Source organism: Scyliorhinus canicula, chromosome 25, assembly GCF_902713615.1.
Source record: "Scyliorhinus canicula chromosome 25, sScyCan1.1, whole genome shotgun sequence".
Taxonomy (NCBI): domain Eukaryota; kingdom Metazoa; phylum Chordata; class Chondrichthyes; order Carcharhiniformes; family Scyliorhinidae; genus Scyliorhinus; species Scyliorhinus canicula.
In genome coordinates, this window is record NC_052170.1 from 41,840 (window position 1) to 65,108 (window position 23,269).

A 23,269-nucleotide genomic window follows, 5' to 3' on the forward strand; every position below is an offset into this window, starting at 1 on the left:
AAACAAACAAACAAAAAAAAAGAAAATACAGTCCTGAGGTTACATCGGCACATGGCCATATCTCAGTTTCTCAGTTCTGCCACAGTCCTTCTGCCTTCGCAAACTCCTCCGCTGCCTCCACCGTTCCAAAATAAAAGTCCTTGAGCTTGTAAGTCACCCTCAGCTTCGCTGGATATACAATGCCGCGCTGCACCTTGCTAATGTACAGTGCCCTCTTCACCCGGTTGAAAGCAGCCCGCCTCCTCGCCAGCTCCACCGTAAAGTCCTGGTATACACATATACCAGCTCCAGCCCACTGCACCACCCGCTTCTGCTTGGCCCAGCACAGGACCTTCTCCTTCACACAGTACCTACGGAAGCACAGAGTCACTACCCTTGGCGGCTCACTCGCCTTTGGTACAGGCCTCCACGACCGATTAGCCCGATCCAGCTTATATCGGGAGGGATCCTCCCCCTCCCCCAATAGTTTCGCCAGCATCGCGGCAAAATACTCAGTCGGCCTCGGCCCTTCAACTCCTTCGGGCAGCCCCACAATCCTCAAATTCTGTCGCCTGGACCTGTTTTCCAGGTCTTCCATTTTCCCTCACAGATCCTTATTAATATCCATCACTTTCCGCATCTCCTTCCCCGTCGAGGTAAGTTGATCACCGTGCTGCAATAATGTCTCCTCCACTTCCTTCAGCGCCTCCCCTTGCTCCCGCACCTCCGTCACTGCGCTCGTCACCGCCGTCGTCACCGGGGAAATCGCCTCCTCCACCAGCACACTCAAAACCTCCCTCATCTCCTTCCTCCACCAGCTCACTCAAACCGCCCTCATCTCCTTCCTCCACCAGCTCACTCAAAACCGCCCTCATCTCCTTCCTCATTGTCTCCATGTATTTTGTAAACTGCCTTTCGAATTCCTCAGCCATCACCTTAGTTATTTCTTTAGCCGTAAGCAATGCGGCCTCCCCTGGTGCTCCAGCCTCCATTTTCCTTGGTGACCCCGCGGTGACCTTTCTACTCCCCTATGAACTTTCAGCTGTTTTCTTACTGGTCCTCGACATATCCCTTCCCTGTACTTTCTCCTGGCCTTCACCGCCTTCGCTGCCCCTAGGACCGGGCGTCAATCCCCGACAATGCCGTTCCCAAATGGGAGCCTTCCAACACGCGGCTGCCTCCCGCCCGCCGTCACCGGAAGTCAGCCGTCACCGCTTCTTCAATGGCCTTGGTGAGATCTTTTCCCAGTTGTTCCCTCTGCTGCTAGAATTCAGCTTTAATAAAGGCCCTCAGGTCAGCTTGAGGCCTCTAAGCCGGCCCTTCCCCCGCCTGCCTGCTGGAAGAGGCTTTTGTCTTTGCTGCAGCTTCAGCCAAATCTTTCACTGTTTCTGCGGGTCTGGTAACCAAGAAACATATCATTCCTGGGGGAAAGTACTCCTCCAACATTCACCTACGCCGTTTCATCAAAATTCCTCCCCGTATTGCTTAAAAAAGAGCTCTTTTCTGTAACCTTGGGTAGGAGCTGCCTTGTGTGTGACCACCTACTCCATGGTGCACAACGGCAACTCCAGGGCAGACTTGACCCGATTGGCGATGACCTTGGGCAGAGTTTTATGATCCACATTCAACAATGAAATGGTCCCCAATTTTTAATTTCTTCCCCCTTCTGCTTGTAAATCGGTATCACAGTAATTAGCACTGTTGCTTCACAGCACCAGGGTCCAGGTTCGATTCCCGGCTTGGGTCGCTGTCTGCGCGGAGTCTACACGTTCTCCCTGTGTCTCCGTGGGTTTCCTCTGGGTGCTCCGGTTTCCTCCCACAAGTCCCGAAAGACGTGCTTGTTAGGTGAATTGGACATTCTGAATTCTCCCTCTGTGACCCGAACAGTCGCCGGAGTGCGGCGACTAGGGGCTTTTCACAGTAACTTCATTGCCGTGTTAATGTAAGCCTACTTGTGACAGTAAATATCATTATTATTATTAAATGAGGGTAATGATAGATTCTGATGTGTAGGATCACATTGCTCGATCTATTATATTCTGCTTCCTGTATACACAGTAGTCCTGTGTTGTAGCTTCGCCAGGTTAACATATGGTATTCCCTAGTGCTGCTCCTGACATGCCCTCCTACACTCTTCATTCAACTCTTTATCTGTTTACCATGTCTAGTCGGAAGGTAACCCTGACTTTATTTATGTCTAGTCGGGAGGTAACCCTGGCTTTATTTATGTCTCGTCGGAAGGTAACCCTGACTTTATTTATGTCTAGTCGGGAGGTAACCCTGGCTTTATTTATGTCTCGTCGGAAGGTAACCCTGACTTTATTTATGTCTAGTCGGAGGGTAACCCTGGCTTTATTTATGTCTAGTCGGAGGGTAACTCTGGCTTTATTTATGTCTAGTCGGGAGGTAACCCTGGCTTTATTTATGTCTCGTCGGAAGGTAACCCTGACTTTATTTATGTCTAGTCGGAAGGTAACCCTGGCTTTATTTATGTCTAGTCGGAGGGTAACTCTGGCTTTATTTATGTCTAGTCGGAAGGTAACCCTGGCTTTTATTTGTTCACCATGTTCAGTATCGTGTTTATCCAGTTTCCATTCTTTCTTTTTAAATAATTTTAGAGTATTCCAATTCATTTTTTCCAATTAAGGGGCAATTTAGCATGGCCAATCCACCTACTCTGCACATCTTTGGGTTGTGGGAGCGAAACCCACGCAGACACGGGGAGAATGTGCAACTTCATCCAGTTTCCATTCTGACAGTTGTTGAAGAACGTGCTGCCGCTCTCTTTCAGGTGGAGAGGATCTGTGGTGTCGAACATGACCCGAGAACAGAATGAAGTGCGTCGAAGCGATTCTATCATTCCGTGTTTTGTGTGCATTGAGGTATGTTTTATTAAAATATCTATCCAGAACTCTGAGCACAGAGTTGAATACAGAGCATCTCTCCCACTCCCTTCAACTTTTCTGCCTCTTTCCTTTTCTCCTCATCCTGCCTTCCTTCTCCCTCGCCTTCTCTTTCTATGCTCTCTTTCTTTCTCTCTCTCCCCTCCCTTTCTCTTTCTCCCTCCCTTTCTCTCTCTCCCTCCCTTTCTCTCTCTCCCTCCCTTTCTCTTTCTCCCTCCCTTTCTCTCTCCCCCCCTCTCTTTCTCTTTCTCCCTCCCTTTCTCTTTCTCCCTCCCTTTCTCTTTCTCCCTCCCTTTCTCTCTCCCCCCCCCTCCCTTTCTCTCTCCCCCCCTCCCTTTCTCTCTCTCCCCCCCCTCCCTTTCTCTTTCTCCCTCCCTTTCTCTTTCTCCCTCCCTTTCTCTTTCTCCCTCCCTTTCTCTCTCTCCCTCCCTTTCTCTTTCTCCCTCCCTTTCTCTCTCTCTCCCCTCCCTTTCTCTTTCTCCCTCCCTTTCTCTCTTCCCCCCCTCCCTTTCTCTTTCTCCCTCCCTTTCTCTTTCTCCCTCCCTTTCTCTTTCTCCCTCCCTTTCTCTCTCTCCCTCCCTTTCTCTTTCTCCCTCCCTTTCTCTTTCTCCCTCCCTTTCTCTCTCCCCCCCCCCCTCTCTTTCTCTTTCTCCCTCCCTTTCTCTTTCTCCCTCCCTTTCTCTTTCTCCCTCCCTTTCTCTCTCCCCCCCCCCTCCCTTTCTCTCTCCCCCCCCCCCCCCCTCCCTTTCTCTCTCTCCCCCCCCCCTCCCTTTCTCTTTCTCCCTCCCTTTCTCTTTCTCCCTCCCTTTCTCTTTCTCCCTCCCTTTCTCTCTCTCCCTCCCTTTCTCTTTCTCCCTCCCTTTCTCTCTCTCCCCTCCCTTTCTCTTTCTCCCTCCCTTTCTCTCTTCCCCCCTCCCTTTCTCTTTCTCCCTCCCTTTCTCTTTCTCCCTCCCTTTCTCTTTCTCCCTCCCTTTCTCTCTCTCCCTCCCTTTCTCTTTCTCCCTCCCTTTCTCTTTCTCCCTCCCTTTCTCTCTCTCCCCTCCCTTTCTCTCTCCCACTCCCTTTCCCTCCCCTTCTCCTTCTCTCCCCCTCCCTCTCTCTCCATCCCACTTTTCCTCTCTCTCTCTCTCTCTTCATTCTCCATCTTTTCTCTTTCCTTTTCTCTCCACCGCCCTCCGTTTCCTGTCTTCCTTCTACCCCCCCCCCCCGTCTTCCCTTCACTTTCATCCCCCTCCTTTTTCCCCACCTCCCTCTATCCCTTCCGTCCACCCCTCCCTCTACCCCTCTCTTTAATATCCTCTCTCCTATCTATCTCCTATTCTGTCTCTCAACTCTCTCTATATCTCTCTCCCACCATTATCTCTCTACCTCCTTTTTCTCTCTCCCTGCTTCTCACTTCTCTCCCTCTCTGTCTCTCGTATCCCATTCTGTCTCTCCACCCACCTATCCATCTCTCTCCCCATCCTCCTCTTTCCCTCCCCTACCTTTCTCTCATCCTCCTCACTCTGTCTCTCTCTCCTTCTGTCTCACCACTCACTCTCGCTTTTCCCTCATCCTGTTACTCATCTTCCTTTCTCTCTCCTCTGCCCCTCTGTACCCTCCCTCTCAATCAGTCCCCTCCCACTCTCTCTCTCCCTCTCCTTCTCTGTATGAGACCCCCTCCCTCTCTGTCTCTCTCATCCCAACTCTCCCCTTTTTTCTCATTATTCATTCAAGGGATGTAAGTTTTCTTGGTTAGACCAGCATTTATTGCCCATTCTAAACTGCTCTTGAGAAGGTGGTGGTGAGCTGCCTTCTTGAACAGCTGCAGTCCACGTGGTGTAGGTGCACCCACAGTGCAGTTAGGAAGGGAGTTCCAGGATTTTGATCGAGCGGCAGTGAAGGAACGGCCAAGTCAGGGTGGGGAGTGACTTGGAGGGGAACCTCCAGGTGGTGGGGTTCCCAGGTATCTGCTGCTCTTATAAAAAGCAAATTACTGCGGATGCTGGAATCTGAAATGAAAGGGAAAATGCTGGAAAATCTCAGTAAGTCTGGCAGCATCTGTAGGGAGAGAAAAGAGCTAACGTTTCGAGTCCAATGACTCTGTCAAAGCTGCTCTTGTCCTTCTAGATGGTGGAGGTTGTGGGTTTGGAAGGTGCTGTCTGAGGAGCCTTGGTGAGTTGCTGCAGTGCATCTTGTAGATGGTACACACGGCTGCTGCTGTGTGTCGGTGGTGGAGGGTTTGAATATTTGTGGGTGGGGTTCCAATCAAGTGGGTTGTTTTGTTCTGGATAATGTTGAGCTTCTTGAGTGTTGTTGGAGCTGCGCTCATCCAGGCAAGTGGAGAGTATTCCATCACACTCCTGACTTGTGCCTTGTAGATAGTGGACAGGATTTGGGGAGTCTTGAGATGAGTGAATTGCCACAAGATTCCTTGCCTTTGATCAGTTCTTGCAGCCATGGCTAGTCCAATCCAGTTTCTGGTCAATGGTAACCCCTGGATATTGATAGAGAGGACTCAGCGATGGTAATGCAATTGAATGTCAAGGGCCAATGATTAGATTCTCTCTTATTGGAGATGGTCATTGTCTGGCACTTGTGTGGCACGAATGTAACTTGTCACTTCTCAGCCCAAGCCTGGATATTGTCCAAGTCTTGCTGCATTTGGACATGGACTGTTTCAATATTTGAGTCACGAATGGTGCTGAACATTGTGTAATCATCAACAAGCACCCCCACTTCTGACCTTCTGATAGAGGAAAGGACTGCAGATCTCCTTCCCTGAAGGGCATTATTGAACCTGGTCCCTCCACTTCCCTCCCTGTGTCTCCTCCTCTCCCTCTTCACCCCCCGTCTCTCTTCTTCACTCTTTCTCTCCCTTCTCTCTCTTGCACTTCCTTTCTCGCTGTCTCATTTCCTCTTTCTCCCCCCCTCTCTCTGACACCCCCTCCTTCTCTGTCTCCTCCCCATATTCTCTCTCCCCCTTCTCTCTCTCTCCTCGCTCTCTACTCCCCTTCTCTGTCCCTACCCACCCTGTCTCTGACCCTCACTCTCCTGTCTCTCCGTCTCTCTCTCTCTCTCTCTCTCTCTCCCCCTCTCTTGTTGGGAAGAGGTGATGAGAAATAAATGCTTTCAGAAAGTCATGTTTCTGCTGATCAATTTGTGTCCATTACATTACACTCAGAGAGCAACTATAAATTTCCAGCTGATACGGTATTTGGAAAAGTGTGGCTTTTGGGAGCGGGGGTGATGCAGTGGTATAATCGCTGGACAAGTAATCCAGAGACTCTGGGAATTGCCCTGGGCAACCAAGTTCAAATCCCACCATGGCAGATGTTGGAATTTAAACTCAATAAATCATCTGAAGTTAAAAGTCTAATTATGACCATGAACCAATGTTGATTATTGTAAAAACCCATCTGGCTGACTGATATCCCTCACAAAGGAAATCTGCCGCCCTTACCTGGTCCGGCCTACATGTGACTCCAGACCCATGCAGAAAGCTGGTTGGCTCATAAATGCCCTCTGAAATGGCCGCAAGCCACTCACTTTTATTCAACCGCTACAAACACACAAAAAAGGAATAAAACCGGACAAACCACCCAGCATTGACCCTGGTACCAGAACCGATAATAACAAACCCAACCCTGCCAACCCTGCAAACTCCTCCTTACTAACATCTGGGGGCTTGTGCCAAGGTTGGGAGAGCTTCTCACAGACTGGTCAAGCAACAGCCTGACATAGTCATAGTCAAGGAATCGTAACTTACAGACAATGTCCCAGACACGACCATTCCTGGGTATGCCCTGTCTCACCAGCTGGACAGAAATATAGAAAATAGTTGCAGGAGTAGGCCATTCGGCCCTTCGTCCCTACATCACCATTCAATATGATCATGGCTGATCATGCAAATTCAGTATCCCACTCCCGCTTTCTCTCCACACCTCTTGATGCCTTTAGCCGCAAGGGCCACTTCCAGCTCCCTCTTGAATATGTCCAATAAACCGGCAGCAACAGCTTTCTGTGGTGGAGAATTCCACAGGTTCACAACTCTCTGAGAGAAGAAGTTCTTCCTCATCTCAGTCCTAAATGGCTGACCCCTCATTCTTAGACTATTCTTAGGCTATGACCCCGAATTCTGGATGTCGCCATTCTTCCCGAATCCAGCCTGTCCAGCCCCATCAGGATTTTATATGTTTCTGTGAGATCCCCTCTCATTCTTCTAAACTCCAGTCAGTACAAGCCCAGTCCATCCAGCCTTTCTTCATATATCAGTCCCGACATCCCGGGGATTAGTCTGGTGAACCTTCGCTGGACACCCTCAATAGCAGGAATGTCCTTCCTCAAGCTAGGAGACCAAAACTGCCCATAATACTCAAGGTATGGCCTCACCAAGGCCCTGTATAACTGCAGCAAGACATCCCTACTCCTATACTCAATCCTCTCACTATGAAGGTCAGCATGCCATTAGCTTGCCTCACCGCCTGTTGTACCTGCATGTTGCCTGGTATGGAGGACATTAGCTATGAGGAGAGGTTGAATAAACTTGTTTTATTCTCACTGGAACGAGGGGCGACCTGATTGAGGTCTCCAAAATTATGAGGGGCATAGTCAGAGTGGACAGTCAGAGGCTCTTTCCTAGGGTAGAGGGGTCAATTACTGGGGGACATCGGTTTAAGGTGCGAGGGGCAAGGTTTAAACCATACCTTCAAGCGGCTATTGGATAGGTACATGGATTAGGGTAGAATAATGGAGTGTAGAGTAATTTGTTCTTAAGGGCAGCATGGTAGCATTGTGGATAGCACAATTGCTTCACAGCTACAGGGTCCCAGGTTCTGTTCTGGCTTGGGTGAACCGTATGTGCAGAGTCTGCACATCCCCCCCGTGTGCACAAAGATGTGCAGGTTAGGTGGATTGGCCATGATAAATTTCCCTTAGTGTCCAAAAATGCCCTTAGTGTTGGATGGAGTTGCTGGGTTATGGGGATAGAGTGGAGGTGTTGACCTTGGGTGGGGTGCTCTTTCCAAGAGCCGGTGCAGACTCGATGGGCCGGGTGGCCTCCTTCTGTGCTGTAAATTCTACGATAATCTATGATTAATCTCGGACAAAGGTTCGGCACAACATCGTGGGCCGAAGGGCCTGTTCTGTGCTGTATTTTTCTATGTTCCATGTTCTATGTATGAGGCATGTTTTTTACACAGAGGGTAGTGGGTGCCTGGAATTCGCTGCCGGAGGTGGTGGAAGCAGGGATGATAGTGACATTTAAGGGGCATCTTGACAAATACATGCATAGGATGGGAATAGAGGGATACGGACCCTGGAAGTGTAGAAGATTTTAGATAGACGGGCAGCATGGTCGACACAGGCTTGGAGGGCCAAAGGGCCTGTTCCTGTGCTGTACTTTTCTTTGTTATTTGTTCTGTCCCTCTGACATTCTCAAACTGTCTGGTATTTCACAGGAGCTTTTCACAGTAACTTCATTGAAGCTTACTTGTGACAATAAGTGATTATTGTTTTTATTATTAATTACAGCTGATGATTATGGTGGGGATGATGCTGCTGGCATATTACTTTGAGTTCACGGACACCTTCACTGTGCACAAACAAGGCTTTTTCTGCTTCGACAGTGCTTATATGAAACCATACCCAGGGCCAGAGGAGAACAGCATCTTACCCCCGGTCCTGCTACAGTCCTTGGCTTCTGGTGTTCCCATGACAACAGTAAGAATTACTTTGATCAGCATATTTGTTGCACACGCCCAGATTATATTCGATTTTATTCAGGGATCTCTGCAGCAAAAAGGAAATTTCAACTCAAACTGAGTTTTATTTAACTATCTTTTATTGGGAAATCGTCTTCGATCTGTGGGTTAGTACAAAACGACACGCATTGTGTGTGTGTGTGTAACATGGTTACTGAGTGTGTGTTTGTGTGTGCGCGTGTAACATGGTTACTGACTGCATGTTTGTGTGTGTGTATGCACGCACGCGCGTGTGTGTATGTGTGTGTGTGTAACATAGTTACTGAGTGTGTGTTTGTGTGTGTGCAGGCACGCACGCGCGTGTGTGTATGTGTGTGTGTAACATAGTTACTGACTGCATGTTTGTGTGTGTGCATGCACACACGCGCGTGTGTGTATGTGTGTGTGTGTGTGTGTGTGTGTGTAACATAGTTACTGACTGCATGTTTGTGTGTGTGCATGCACACACGCGCGTGTGTGTATGTGTATGTGTGTGTGTGTGTAACATAGTTACTGACTGCATGTTTGTGTGTGTGCATGCACGCACGCGTGTGTGTGTATGTGTATGTGTGTGTGTGTAACATAGTTACTGACTGCATGTTTGTGTGTGTGCATGCACGCACGCGTGTGTGTGTATGTGTATGTGTGTGTGTGTGTGTGTGTAACATAGTTACTGACTGCATGTTTGTGTGTGTGCATGCACGCACGCGTGTGTGTGTATGTGTATGTATGTGTGTGTGTGTAACATAGTTACTGACTGCATGTGTGTGTGTGTGCATGCACACACGCGCGTGTGTGTATGTGTATGTGTATGTGTGTGTAACATGGTTACTGACTGCATGTTTGTGTGTGTGCATGCACGCACGCGCGTGTGAGTATGTGTATGTGTATGTGTGTAACATGGGGCGGGATTCTCTGTTTCCCGACATCGATATTGTGATCGGCAGCCAATCCCTGTTTGTGACCGAATAGGGAACGGTGCCTATTATTGGATGCTACGCCCCCTTCAAAACAGCATCATCGAGGAGTAAGCCACACGTCGTTAGGACGGCCTCAGGATGTTAGATGAAGGCCCTCCGCTAATGCTCCACCCCCGATGGGCCAGGTTCCCAGTGGCGTGGGACACGTGTGCTGCTCCGTGAACCCGGCGTGGTGGCTGCGGACTGTGTCCAGCGCGGCCACAGTCAGGGGGGGAGCCGTGCTCCTGGCCAGGGGAGTTTCCGCGAGGGCTGGGGCAGGTGGCGAGGAGATGTCAAGGGGGGCACTATCTGGCAGGTCAGGTCCATGAGCAGCCGGTGCCATGTTGCACAACGTGACCCCCGCAGGTCGTCGCCGTGCGCATGCACTGACCCGGCAATTTTCCGGCGGTTTTTGTGGAGGCCGGGTGTTTTACGTGGAGCAGCTGCTCGCCCCTCACCTGTCGGAAGATCGGTGCTGGGGCCCCACCGATATTTTTCATCGTAAAACAAAACAATTCCTCCGGATATAGCTTCAAAAGCGGAGAATCGAGCCCAGGGTTACAGACACTAGGCGAGATTCTCCAGTCGCCGACGACAAAATCGCATTCGCCGATCAGCCTGAGATCCCCGATTCCGACCAAATCGGGGCGGCGCCGCTTTTGCGATGCTCCACCCCCTCCAAAGCCACGTATCGACAGGCTCAGCTTGAGCCCCGCCTCTGACCGGCCGGGTTCCTGACCGTGTCGGTCACAAAGATCAAACAATAAAGAAACGTCCTGAGGCCGTCCCAACCACGTGCGGCTTACTCCTCGATGCTGCTGTTTTGAAGGGGGCGTAGCATCCAAGAAAAGCCCTCCAAGCCTGCGCCAACCATGCTGCCCGTCCAACCTAAAATCTTTTACGCTTCCTGGGTCCGTATCCCTCTATTCCCATCCTATTCATGTGTTTCTCAAGATGCCCCTTAAATGTCACTATCGTCCCTGCTTCCACCACCTCCTCCGGCAGCGAGTTCCAGGCACCCACTACCCTCTGTGTAAAAAACTTGCCTCGTACATCTCCTCTAAACCTTGCCCCTCGCACCTTAAACCTATGCCCCCTAGTAATTGACCCCTCTACCCTGGGAAAAAGCCTCTGACTATCCACCCTGTTTGTGCCCCTCATAATTTTGTAGACCTCTATCAGGTCGGCCCTCAACCTCCGTCGTTCCAGTGAGAACAAACCGAGTTTATTAAACCTCTCCTCATAGCTAATGCCTCATACCAGGCAACATCCTGGTAAATCTCTTCTGCACCCTCTCTAAAGCCTCAACATCCTTCTGGTAGTGTGGCAACCAGAATTGAACACTATACTCCAAGTGTGGTCTAACTACGGTTCTATACAGCTGCAACATGACTTGCCAATTCTTATACTCAATGCCCCGGCCAATGAAGGCAAGCATGCCGTATGCCTTCTTGACTACCTTCTCCACCTGTGTTGCCCCTTTCAGTGACCTGTGGACCTGTACACCTAGATCTCTCTGACTGTCAATACTCTTGAGGGTCTACCATTCACTGTATATTCCCCACCTGTATTAGACCTTCCAAAATGAATTACCTCACATTTGTCCAGATTAAACCCCATCTGCCATCTCTCCGCCCAAGTCTCCAAACGATCTAAATCCTGCTGTATCCTCTGACAGTCCTCATCGCTATCCACAATTCCACCAAGCTTTGTGTCGTCCGCAAACTTACTAATCAGACCAGTTACATTTTCCTCCAAATCATTTATATATACTACAAACAGCAAAGGTCCCAGCACTGATCCCTGCGGAACACCCCTAGTCACAGCCCTCCAATCAGAAAAGCACCCTTCCATTGCTACTCTCTGCCTTCTATGACCTAGTCAGTTCTGTATCCACCTTGCCAGTTCCCCCCTGATCCCGTGTGACTTCACCTTTTGTACCAGTTTGCCATGAGGGACCTTGTCCATGGCCTTACTGAAGTCCATATAGACAACATACACTGCCCTACCTGCATCAATCATCTTTGTGACCTCCTCGAAAAACTCTATCGAGTTAGTAAGACCGGCCTCCCCTTCACAAAACTGTGCTGCCTCTCACTAATACGTCCATTTGCTTCCAAATGGGATAGATCCGTTTCGTAGAATTCTCTCCAGTAATTTCCCTACCACTAATGTAAGGCTCACCGGCCTGTAGTTCCCTGGATTATCCTTGCTACCCTTCTTAAACAAAGGAACAACATTGGCTATTCTCCAGTCCTCCGGACCATCACCTGAAGACAGTGAGGATCCAAAGATTTCTGTCAAGGCCTCAGCAATTTCCTCTCTAGCCTCCTTCAGTATTCTGGGGTAGATCCCATCAGGCCCTGGGGACTTATCTACCTTCATATTTTCAAGACACCCAATACCTCGTCTTTTTGGATCTCAATGTGACCCAGGCTATCTACACACCCATCTCCAGACTCAACATCCACCAATTCCTTCTCTTTGGTGAATACTGATGCAAAGTATTCATTTAGTACCTCGCCCATTTCCTCTGGCTCCACACATAGATTCCCTTGCCTATCCTTCAGTGGGCCAACCCTTTCCCTGGCTACCCTCTTGCTTTTTATGTACGTGTAAAAAGCCTTGGGATTTTCCTTAACCCTATTTGCCAATGACCTTTCATGAACCCTTTTAGCCCTCCTGACTGCTTGCTTAAGTTCCTTCCTACTTTCCTTATATTCCACACAGGCTTCGTCTGTTCCCAGCCTTCTAGCCCTGACAAATGCCTCCTTTTCCTTTTTGACGAGGCCTTCAATATCTCTCGTTATCCAAGGTTCCCGAAATTTGCCGTGTTTATCCTTCTTCCTCACAGGAACATGCCGGTCCTGAATTCCTGTCAACTGACATTTGAAAGCCTCCCACATGTCAGATGTTGATTTACCCTCAAACATCCGCCCCCAATCTAGGTTCTTCAGTTCCCGCCTAATATTGTTATAATTAGCCTTCCCTCAATTTGGCACATTCACCCTGGGATCACTCTTATCCTTGTCCACCAGCACTTTAAAACTTACTGAATTGTGGTCACTGTTCCCGAAATGCTCCCCTACTGAAGCTTCTACCACCTGGCCGGGCTCATTCCCCAATACCATGTCCAGTACAGCCCCTTCCCTAGTTGGACTATCTACATATCGTTTTAAGAAGCCCTCCTGGATGCTCCTTACAAACTCTGCCCCATCCAAGCCCCTAGCACTGTGAGTCCCAGTCAAGATTGGGGAAGTTAAAGTCTCCCATCACAACAACCCTGTTGTTTTTACTCCTTTCCAAAATCTGTCTACCTATCTGCTCCTCTATCTCCTGCTGGCTGTTGGGTGGCCTGTAGTAAACCCCCAACATTGTGACTGCACCCTTCTTATTCCTGATCTCTACCCATATAGCCTCGCTGCCCTCTGAGGTGTCCTCCCGCAGTACAGCTGTGATATTCTCCCGAACCAGTAACGCAACTCGGCCACCCCTTTTACATCCCGCTCTGTCCCGCCTGAAACATCTAAATCCTGGAACGTTTAGCTGCCAATCCTGTCCTTCCCTCAACCAGGTCTCTGTAATGGCAACAACATCATAGTTCCAAGTACTAATCCAAGCTCTAAGTTCATCTGCCTTACCTGTTACACTTCTTGCATTAAAACACATGCACTTCAGGCCACCAGACCCGCTGTGTTCAGCAACATCTTCCTCAGAGCTATACTGGCCCTATTCCCTAATTCTACCTACATTTTTTCACCTTCTGACCTATTGCTCCGGTACCCACCCCCCTGCCTTACTAGTTTAAACCCTCCCGTGTGACACTAACAAACCTCGCGGCCAGGATATTTATGCCTCTCCAGTTTAGTTGCAACCCGTCCTTATACAGGTCACACCTGCCCCGGAAGAGCTGCCAGTGGTCCAGATAATGGAAACCCTCCCTCCTAAACCAGCTGTTTAGTCGCGTGTTTAGCTGCTCTATCTTCCTATTTCCAGTCACGTGTGGTATCATCCATCGGGAACTGGGCGTGGCGGCCGTGGACTCAGCCCAGCACCGCCACAGTCGGGGGAGGACCGATCCATGATGGAGGGGGGTCATTATGTGGGGCTGGAGGCACTGTCCGCAAGCTGGCCAAGGGGGGGCACTATTACATGGGCCAGCTCCAAGGGCTGCGTCTGCCGTGTGCATGCATGACCACTGCAGGCCACCATCGTGTGCACGCATGACCACTGCAGGCCACCATCGTGTGCACGCATGACCACTGCAGGCCACCATCGTGTGCACGCATGACCACTGCAGGCCACCATCGTGTGCACGCATGACCACTGCAGGTCACCATTGTGTGCACGCGCGGCCACAGACCCGGTAATTCTCTGGGCCGTACCGGCAGCTAGAGCCGGGTGCTCGATGATGCCTTCCTGCTGGCCCCCAGCAAAATGGAGGATCGGTGGCCATTTTACACCATTTTTAACCCTCAGAATCAGAGAATCCAGCTCCCATGGGCCAACGGAGAATCTGTGGTGTTCCACGGCGGGAAAGCTGGCACGAAACTGGCACACCCGAACTGGTCGAGCCAGAAAACATGGCGCCGGCCATGTGTTTGTGTGTCTGTGTGTGTGTCTGTATCTGTATCTGTGTGTGTGTGTGGCTGTATCTGTGTGCCTGTGTGTGTCTTGTGTGTCTGTGTGTGTGTCTGTGTTTGTGTGCGTGTGTCTGTGTGCGTGTGTCTGTGTGCGTGTGTCTGTGTGCGTCTTGTGTGTTTGTGTGTCTGTGTGTGTGTCTTGTGTGTTTGTGTGTCTGTGTGTGTGTCTGTATCTGTGTGTCTGTGTGTGTGGGGAACATGGTTACTGACACTGAGTAGTGTGTGTAAACCGTAGTTATCATTGCTGACCGACTCTCAGAGGCTTATGGGCAGCTGCTCTGTTGTGTGGGTAGTTATTTGCTGGTTGGTCCTTGGTAAAATCTGTTTCAAAGTCTAACAATGGCAATGGAGTCAATTGCTTCAATGAGTTAAATGGTATGGAATTGGGTGCTTGTGTTAAGATTTACCAGAGTTGTGTAACACCAGATGTATTATCCTCTTTGGCCTAAATCTGACGGGCTGCTGCGTCTGGTTTTACCTCTATCTCTGCACAGTCACCACATAACTGCTTCCTGGATGGTATCTTCATTTAGTGAAGAGCTGGGCGGAAGGCCACAAGTTTGGGGAACACTTTGAAAACTGGTGTTCTGATTTTCACAGCAAGTATTATTCACCTTTTATTTTGCAGATTGTTGTGGGTGAATTGGCTGCATTTGTCTTTCAAGCACAGTTTGTGCGTCAGGAGAGAACAATTGTGACTGCAGATTGCTGTTCTCTGAATCCACTGCTTCGCAGAGTCATAAGGTTTTTGGGTCGGTCTGATTTTCCCTCTTGTCCAGTTTTCATTGAATGTCTAACTCACTGGTTATAGATGAATTATAATCTGTCGAATGGAAAATCTTTGAAATATTTTCTGACTTCATTATGTTTCCCTCATTCACCCTCTGCAGATCACTTAGCAGGAGGGACATTAACATTGTCCCAATATCAATGTTGTGAGTGAAAGTTCTACAGGAACAGAGTTGAAGCTATAGATTTATGGGTCTGAGGCTGAGGAGGAGTAACTCAAAAACAGACAGACACACAGTTTGGCAATATCTGTGGAGTGAGAAAAACAGCTAATGTTTCAAGTCAAAGACCTTTCTTCAGAACTGAGGGAGAAAACTGACACAATTAAATGTTAACTGCTTCCTTTTCCTTTATGCTGTTATTTTAAATTAATCCTCAATGGACGCTGATTTATAATTCCCACACTTTGAAAAGACAAATGTGTGGGTGAGCATTAAATGTGACACAAAGGCAGGGTTATAAACGTATTAATCACTATAATTGAGCACTATAGCTGGTTGTTAGCTGTTCTGTTTAGCATTATTGCCTATTAGGCAATTTAGAAATATAGCAAAAAGTTGCAGTAGTCGGCCATTCAGCCCTTCGAGCCTGCAAATTGAGTATCCCACTCCTGGTTTCTCCCTAAGGATTTTTTAAATAGTTTTTTGGGCCTGGTGGATGTTGACATTGCTGATTTAGTGACAATTTTTGGCTATTTGTGACAGTGATGTGACTCCCCCAATGATTCCAGATTGTGAATTCAGTGATACTGACCAGGTATCTCTGAAGGAAGAGCCAGTGTGTATGTCCTGGCCAAGGTGGTCTGTGATTTGAGGAGTAATTTGCAAGTGATGTTGTTTTTCCTTCGTGCTGGACAATTCCAGTTATAGTGAGAGCTTGGTGTTCGTCAGTTAATATTAGAATTCTGGGCTTTAAAATATCAGAGTGAATTCTAAATGCTAAGAAGTTCGGATGAACAGAGATACAAGTTTAAATTATGAGGGTAGGTTGATAAGACTGGGCTTGTCTTCCCTTGAATGTGGACCATTCAGTGATCAGATTGAGGCGTTTAAGATGTACAAAGGATATGATCAGCTGGATAGGGAGAAACTGTGCTCTCTGCTCAGAGGAGTCCAAAATCAAGGGTCAGAACCTGAAAATGGGAGCCAGGCCTCCCAAGGGTAATATTAGGAAGAACCTCTTTTTTAAAAAAGGGCAGTAAAAATATGGAATACTCTCTTCAAAAGCTGCTGAGCTAGGATTGTTTAAAATTTCAAAATTAAGATTGATAGATTTTTGTTGGGCAAGAATATTAAGGCTTTTGAACCCAGGCAGGGAAATGAGTTAGGATGGAAATTAACCATTAACAGAATTGGAGAGCAGGTTTGAATAATTGATTGGACCCGGCCTCTTCCTGTGCAACATGTTCAAAGGGCTAAATGGGCTCCTCCTGTGTGTGTGTCCTGTGCATTGGTCGTGGGATTGTCATCCAGGAATTTAGAAATTAGTGTCTTACATCGCTGCAATCAGCCATAGCTCATGTTCATAGCAATCTTGACTCTGCGTTAGAATTGTGGGTTTAAATCTCACTCTGGGTCTTGATTACAAAATTCAAAGCTCGCATTCCACTCCAGTACTAGAACATAGAACATAGAACAGTACAGCACAGAACAGGCCCTTCGGCCCTCAATGTTGTGCCGAGCAATGATCACCCTGCTCAAACCCACGTATCCACCCTATACCCGTAACCCAACAACCCCCCCTTAACCTTACTTTTATTAGGACACTACAGGCAATTTAGCATGGCCAACCCACCTAACCCGCACATCTTTGGACTGTGGGAGGAAACCGGAGCACCCGGAGGAAACCCACGCACACACACGGGGAGGACGTGCAGACTCCGCACAGACAGTGACCCAGCCGGGAATCGAACCTGGGACCCTGGAGCTGTGAAGCATTTATGCTAACCACCATGCTACCCTGCTACCATGCTACCCTACTGTGGGGGTGCTGTACTGCTAAAGGTGCTGTCTTTCACAATAATAATCTTTATTACTGTCACAAGTAGGCTTACATTAACACAGCAATGAAGTTACTGTGAAAAGCCCCTAGTCGCCACATTCCGGCGCCTGTTCGGGTACACAGAGGGAGAATTCAGAATGTCCAATTCACCTAACAGCACGTCTTTCTGGACTTGTGGGAGGAAACCGGAGCACCCGGAGGAAACCCACGCAGACACGGGGAGAACGTGCAGACTCTGCACAGACAGTGACCCAAGCCGGGAATCGAACCTGGGACCCTGGAGCTGTGAAGCAACAGTGCTAACCACTGTGCTACCCACAGATAAGACATAAACTGAGGCCCCATTTGTTCCTGAGATCCCATGGCATCATTTTGAATAAGAACAACTGAATTATGTCAGTTTTCTGGCCAATATTTATCCCTCAATCAACACCACAAAAGAGATTCTGGCCATTATTACTTTGTTTCTTGTGCAATCTTGCTCTGCACAAATTGCCTACCAAGTTTCCAGTATTACAACCGTTTTTTTCAATATAACGGGACATTTAAAATTAATATTTAATTGACTGTAAAGTGCTTTAAAATATCCTGTCGGTGTGAAATTTCAATTCCAATTCTCTTCCTGCACTAAGGCAGACTTTTGTCTGTTTCCATTGCGAGTTCTTCCTGGATCAAGTCACTAGACTGTTGCCAGAGGCTGACAGTTTGAGAGGAATCCACTCCACATATAGCTCAGCTGTCTAAAAATCTCTCCCGTTCTTACCCCCTGCCATTGGCGTGTTGGAAGGATTTTGCAGATTGACGCACAACCTGATTGGCTGAGTTATGAATACGCCTTCTTTGGCCATAAAACCTGGACCTTCTGGCCCAGAGGTCGGGGGGTCACCCATTGCATCACAAAATCTCCTGTGTGGTTGTGAAACGGTGCTATTTTCAATCCAATTATAGGTACCTAATCTGAAGCTGCTGCTGGTATTCAAATGTACACAACTTCTGTGGCACTAGGTTCATTCCAGCTATTTTATAAGAATGGCAATTAATGGTGGCTGCTTTGATCTGATTCAAGTACAAAAGTCATAAAATGACTTGTTATTACACATCCCAATGGACCAATCTGATTGGCAGAAACCCCAATCCTCAGCAATGGGGAGGTGGATCCCCGATCCCAGGAATCTGGATGATCCCTGGTCCCGGAGTTAAAAGCTGCAGCAGAAACTCAGGAAGTGAGAGGGAAAGGAGGATAAAACGAGTAAATATCAGAGGCGGGAGATTGAGTGAAACAGGTTACATATTAAATTCATATTATTTTATCAGTCCTGAGCTGTCTTTTCTTTTCTAGGAGTTTATACTTTTGGTCTTTTTGCAACTGACATATTTGTAAACGCGGGACAAGTGGTGATGGGAAGTCCAACACCACATTTCCTAACCGTGTGTCAACCAAACTATACTGCCTTGGGCTGCAGGCTACCCACCCAGTTCATCAGCTCGCAGGATGCCTGCACAGGAAGTCCGAACCTCATATCCCGTGCAAGACGAGCGTTCCCTTCCAAAGATGCTGCCCTTAGTATGTACGCTGCCTTGTACACAGTGGTAAGTGACACACTGCATGTACGCTGCCTTGTACACAGCGGTAAGTGACACACTGCATGTACGCTGCCTTGTACACAGCGGTAAGTGACACACTGCATGTACGCTGCCTTGTACACAGTGGTAAGTGACACACTGCATGTACGCTGCCTTGTACACAGCGGTAAGTGACACACTGCATGTACGCTGCCTTGTACACAGCGGTAAGTGACACACTGCATGTACGCTGCCTTGTACACAGCGGTAAGTGACACACTGCATGTACGCTGCCTTGTACACAGCGGTAAGTGACACACTGCATGTACGCTGCCTTGTACACAGCGGTAAGTGACACACTGCATGTACGCTGCCTTGTACACAGCGGTAAGTGACACACTGCATGTACGCTGCCTTGTACACAGCGGTAAGTGACACACTGCATGTACGCTGCCTTGTACACAGCGGTAAGTGGAACACAATATTGATTTGTGCCATGTATACAATGGTGAGTGAAACACAGTCTGTATGTTACCACATACAGAATGGTGAATGCAACACGGTTTGTACATTGCCATGTACGCAGTATGAGAAATACAGTATCTACAATGCCGTGTACACAACGGTATCTGAATCACAGTATATACCCAGCCATGTACATACACACCACTGCTACAGATGCACTTTCACCAAGTCATTAGCTTTTATGTATTTTAACCATTCATTGAATGGTGGTGACTATGAGTAAGTGTGCACTATGTATATGTAAGTGTGCATTATGAATGTGTAAGTGTGCACTGTACACTTTCCAGGCATATTTATCTGAACCACGACATCAAAGGTGTGAATCCATCCCTTGTAAGTATTCCTGTCTCTTAGTGCCACTGCTCTGTCTGAACAGCTGTCAGTCTTTTGATTAGCCAGAAGATCATGGAGGCCAGTTTCCTCGACCTAAAAACTCTTGGAATCTCGCATGAGGCAGGAAAATGGTTGATTGGGATTTAACTTCATTTGTGCTGCTACAAATGGCCCCAGTGGCGTTGGTACTGACTCGCCAGCCACTGGCTGGGGCCACCCCCATGGCCCCAGTGGCGTTGGTACTGACTCGCCAGCCACTGGCTGGGGCCACCCCCATCGCCCCAGTGGCGTTGGTACTGACTCGCCAGCCACTGGCTGGGGCCACCCCCATCGCCCCAGTGGCGTTGGTACTGACTCGCCAGCCACTGGCTGGGGCCACCCCCATGGCCACAGTGGTGTTGGTACTGACTCGCCAGCCACTGGCTGGGGCCACCCCCATGGCCACAGTGGCGTTGGTACTGACTCGCCAGCCACTGGCTGGGGCCACCCCCATGGCCACAATATACGTGATACAGTCGGACTGTGACTCTGGGAGTCGGGGTTTAAGATACATTCAGACTGATGCTATCAGTACATTTTCATTTGTTCTGATTGAAGCAGCATGCATGTGCTGCTTCCCTGTTTGTAGTTCTGAACAACCCAGATGTAAATTGCAGATATTTGAACCAGAAATTTAGTGTAAAACTGAGATGAAATTACTTTGTTAACTGTTCTCAATAACTGATTTATTTTGTTGGCCTTGATGTGAGAATGCTGACTTGTTTTTATGCCTAGATGTATCTGACAGTCATGTTCCAAGCTAAGGGGACACGGCTCACCAAGCCCATGCTGTGTCTAACACTCCTGTGCCTGACATTTTTAACGGGAGTAGTGCGAGTCTCTGAGTATCGCAATCATTGGTCGGATGTTCTTGTGGGATTCCTCACCGGCGGAGCAGTTGCTGTGTTTCTGGTGAGTGAATCACTTTAAATAACAATACAACCCACATTGACAGGGAACTAGGATGAGAAGAGTGAGAGAATCCAAACTTGATTCAATTGGTTTTTCTGAATATTCGGTTAAGATCAGTTCCTGCACAGTCCCTGGATGCAGAATCAGTTCCTGCACAGTCCTTGGGTGCAGAATCAGTTCCTGCACAGTCCCTGGGTGCAGAATCAGTTCCTGCACAGTCCCTGGATGCAGAATCAGTTCCTGCACAGTCCCTGGATGCAGAATCGGTTCCTGCACAGTCCCTGGATGCAGAATCGGTTCCTGCACAGTCCCTGGATGCAGAATCAGTTCCTGCACAGTCCCTGGATGCAGAATCAGTTCCTGCACAGTCCCTGGGTGCAGAATCAGTTCCTGCACAGTCCCTGGGTGCAGAATCAGTTCCTGCACAGTCCCTGGATGCAGAATCAGTTCCTGCACAGTCCCTGGATGCAGAATCAGTTCCTGCACAGTCCCTGGATGCAGAATCAGTTCCTGCACAGTCCCTGGGTGCAGAATCAGTTCCTGCACAGTCCCTGGATGCAGAATCGGTTCCTGCACAGTCCCTATATGCAGAATCAGTTCCTGCACAGTCCCTGGATGCAGAATCAGTTCCTGCACAGTCCCTGGATGCAGAATCAGTTCCTGCACAGTCCCTGGATGCAGAATCGGTTCCTGCACAGTCCCTGGATGCAGAATCGGTTCCTGCACAGTCCCTGGATGCAGAATCGGTTCCTGCACAGTCCCTGGATGCAGAATCGGTTCCTGCACTGTCCCTGGATGCAGAATCTGTTCCTGCACAGTCCCTGGATGCAGAATCGGTTCCTGCACAGTCCCTGGATGCAGAATCAGTTCCTGCACAGTCCCTGGATGCAGAATCAGTTCCTGCACAGTCCCTGGATGCAGAATCAGTTCCTGCACAGTCCCTGGATGCAGAATCAGTTCCTGCACAGTCCCTGGATGCAGAATCGGTTCCTGCACAGTCCCTGGATGCAGAATCAGTTCCTGCACAGTCCCTGGATGCAGAATCGGTTCCTGCACAGTCCCTGGATGCAGAATCGGTTCCTGCACTGTCCCTGGATGCAGAATCTGTTCCTGCACAGTCCCTGGATGCAGAATCGGTTCCTGCACAGTCCCTGGATGCAGAATCAGTTCCTGCACAGTCCCTGGATGCAGAATTTTCAGATATAATTGAAGCAGCTGCTGAGTGTTTTTCATTAGTATAATAAACAGAATCATTATAAAGGATGTGGTATTGGACACTTGGAAAATAATAATATTACTTATAGAATCATAGAATTACAGTGCAGAAGGAGGCCATTCAGCCTATCGAGTCTGCACCGGCCCTTGGAAAGAGCCCCCCACTTAAGCCCACGCTTCCACCCTATCCCCATAACCCAGTAACCCAACTAACCGTTTGGACACTGTGGGACAATTTATCCTGGCCAATCCACCTAACCCGCACATCTTTAGACTGTGGGAGGAAACTGAAGGGGGGATAGAGGGGGTACAGAGACTGAGGGAGAGAGAGGGGGTACGGAGACTGAGGGAGAGAGAGGGGGTACAGAGACTGAGGGAGAGAGAGGGGGTACGGAGACTGAGGGAGAGAGAGGGGGGTACGGAGACTGAGGGAGAGAGAGGGGGTACGGAGACTGAGGGAGAGAGAGGGGGTACGGAGACTGAGGGAGAGAGAGGGGTACAGAGACTGAGGGAGAGAGAGGGGGTACAGAGACTGAGGGAGAGAGAGGGGGTACGGAGACTGAGGGAGAGAGAGGGGGTATAGAGACTGAGGGAGAGAGAGGGGGTACAGAGACTGAGGGAGAGAGAGGGGGTACAGAGACTGAGGGAGAGAGAGGGGGTACGGAGACTGAGGGAGAGAGAGGGGGTACAGAGACTGAGGGAGAGAGAGGGGGTACAGACATACATCAGCTGTATGGGTTAGGTGGTGGGTGGGGAGGTTCGCAGGGGTGGCCAGGAGGTGGGCTGTGGGGTCAGGGTGGACAGTCACAGAGCACTATGGCCACAGCCGGCAAGGCAGCCATACAGCTGCGCACACCGCTAACAGCCCACTTTAAACCTAGCGCCAAGGGTCATGTTGGTGTCCCCCCAGAATCGAATTGAAACTTCCAGGATACTGCGAGGCCTGGACGTGGAGAGGATGTTTCCACTTGTAGGAAAAACTGGAACCAGAGGACACCATCTCAGACTAAAGGGACGATCCTTTAAAACAGAGATGAGGAGGAAATTCTTCAGCCAGAGGGTGGCGAATCTGTGGAACTCTTTGCTGCAAAAGGCTGCGGAGGCCAAATCACTGAGTGTCTTTAAGACAGAGATAGATGGGTTCTTGATTAATAAGGGGATCAGGGATTATGGGGAGAAAGCAGGAGAATGGGGATGAGAAAATATCAGCCATGATTGAATGGCGGAGCAGATTCGATGGGCCGAGTGGCCTAATTCTGCTCCTATGTCCTGTGGTCTTATAGGTTTCCTTCTGACCCCAGACGACCCATCAGCTGTATGGGTTAGGGTTAGGGTTAGAAATAAGCCATCAGTTTATTGCTAAAACCACTCAGGTAAAGATGCAGAAATTTTAACAAAAGGCTTAAAATATACTAATGCCCAACTACCCACAAAAACAGCACCCCCCCCCCCCCCCACCCCCCCCCCCCCCACCCCCCCCCCCCCACCCCCCCCCCCCCCCCCCCAACATCACCACTAACCCCAAGTATGGAAAAATAAATAAAATAAGAGAATGATGTGTTTATTTGGCGGGTAGGATCAAGGAAAACCCCAAGGCCTTTTACACATATGTGAGAAATATGAGAATGACTAGAGCGAGGGTAGGTCCGATCAAGGACAGTAGTGGGAGATTGTGTATTGAGTCTGAA

At 49.0% G+C, this 23,269-nt stretch overlaps 1 protein-coding gene across 7 annotated transcripts in view; it reads left to right on the forward strand.

Annotated features, from left to right (window-relative positions):
• Positions 1–23,269, forward strand: part of plppr2a (phospholipid phosphatase related 2a) — a 44,234-nt gene that overhangs the window by 16,985 nt on the left and 3,980 nt on the right. For 4 of the 7 annotated variants that reach the window (XM_038784930.1, XM_038784932.1, XM_038784929.1 and 1 more), the window contains exons 2-6: positions 2,771–2,861; positions 8,394–8,582; positions 14,833–14,956; positions 18,334–18,584; positions 20,190–20,366. In XM_038784930.1, the coding sequence (XP_038640858.1) occupies positions 2,796–2,861; positions 8,394–8,582; positions 14,833–14,956; positions 18,334–18,584; positions 20,190–20,366 (807 nt within the window). In that variant the 5' untranslated portion in view covers positions 2,771–2,795. The remainder of the gene's footprint in view (positions 1–2,770; positions 2,862–8,393; positions 8,583–14,832; positions 14,957–18,333; positions 18,585–20,189; positions 20,367–23,269) is intronic. The other 3 variants (XM_038784933.1, XM_038784934.1, XM_038784935.1) reach the window with 1 other exon arrangement.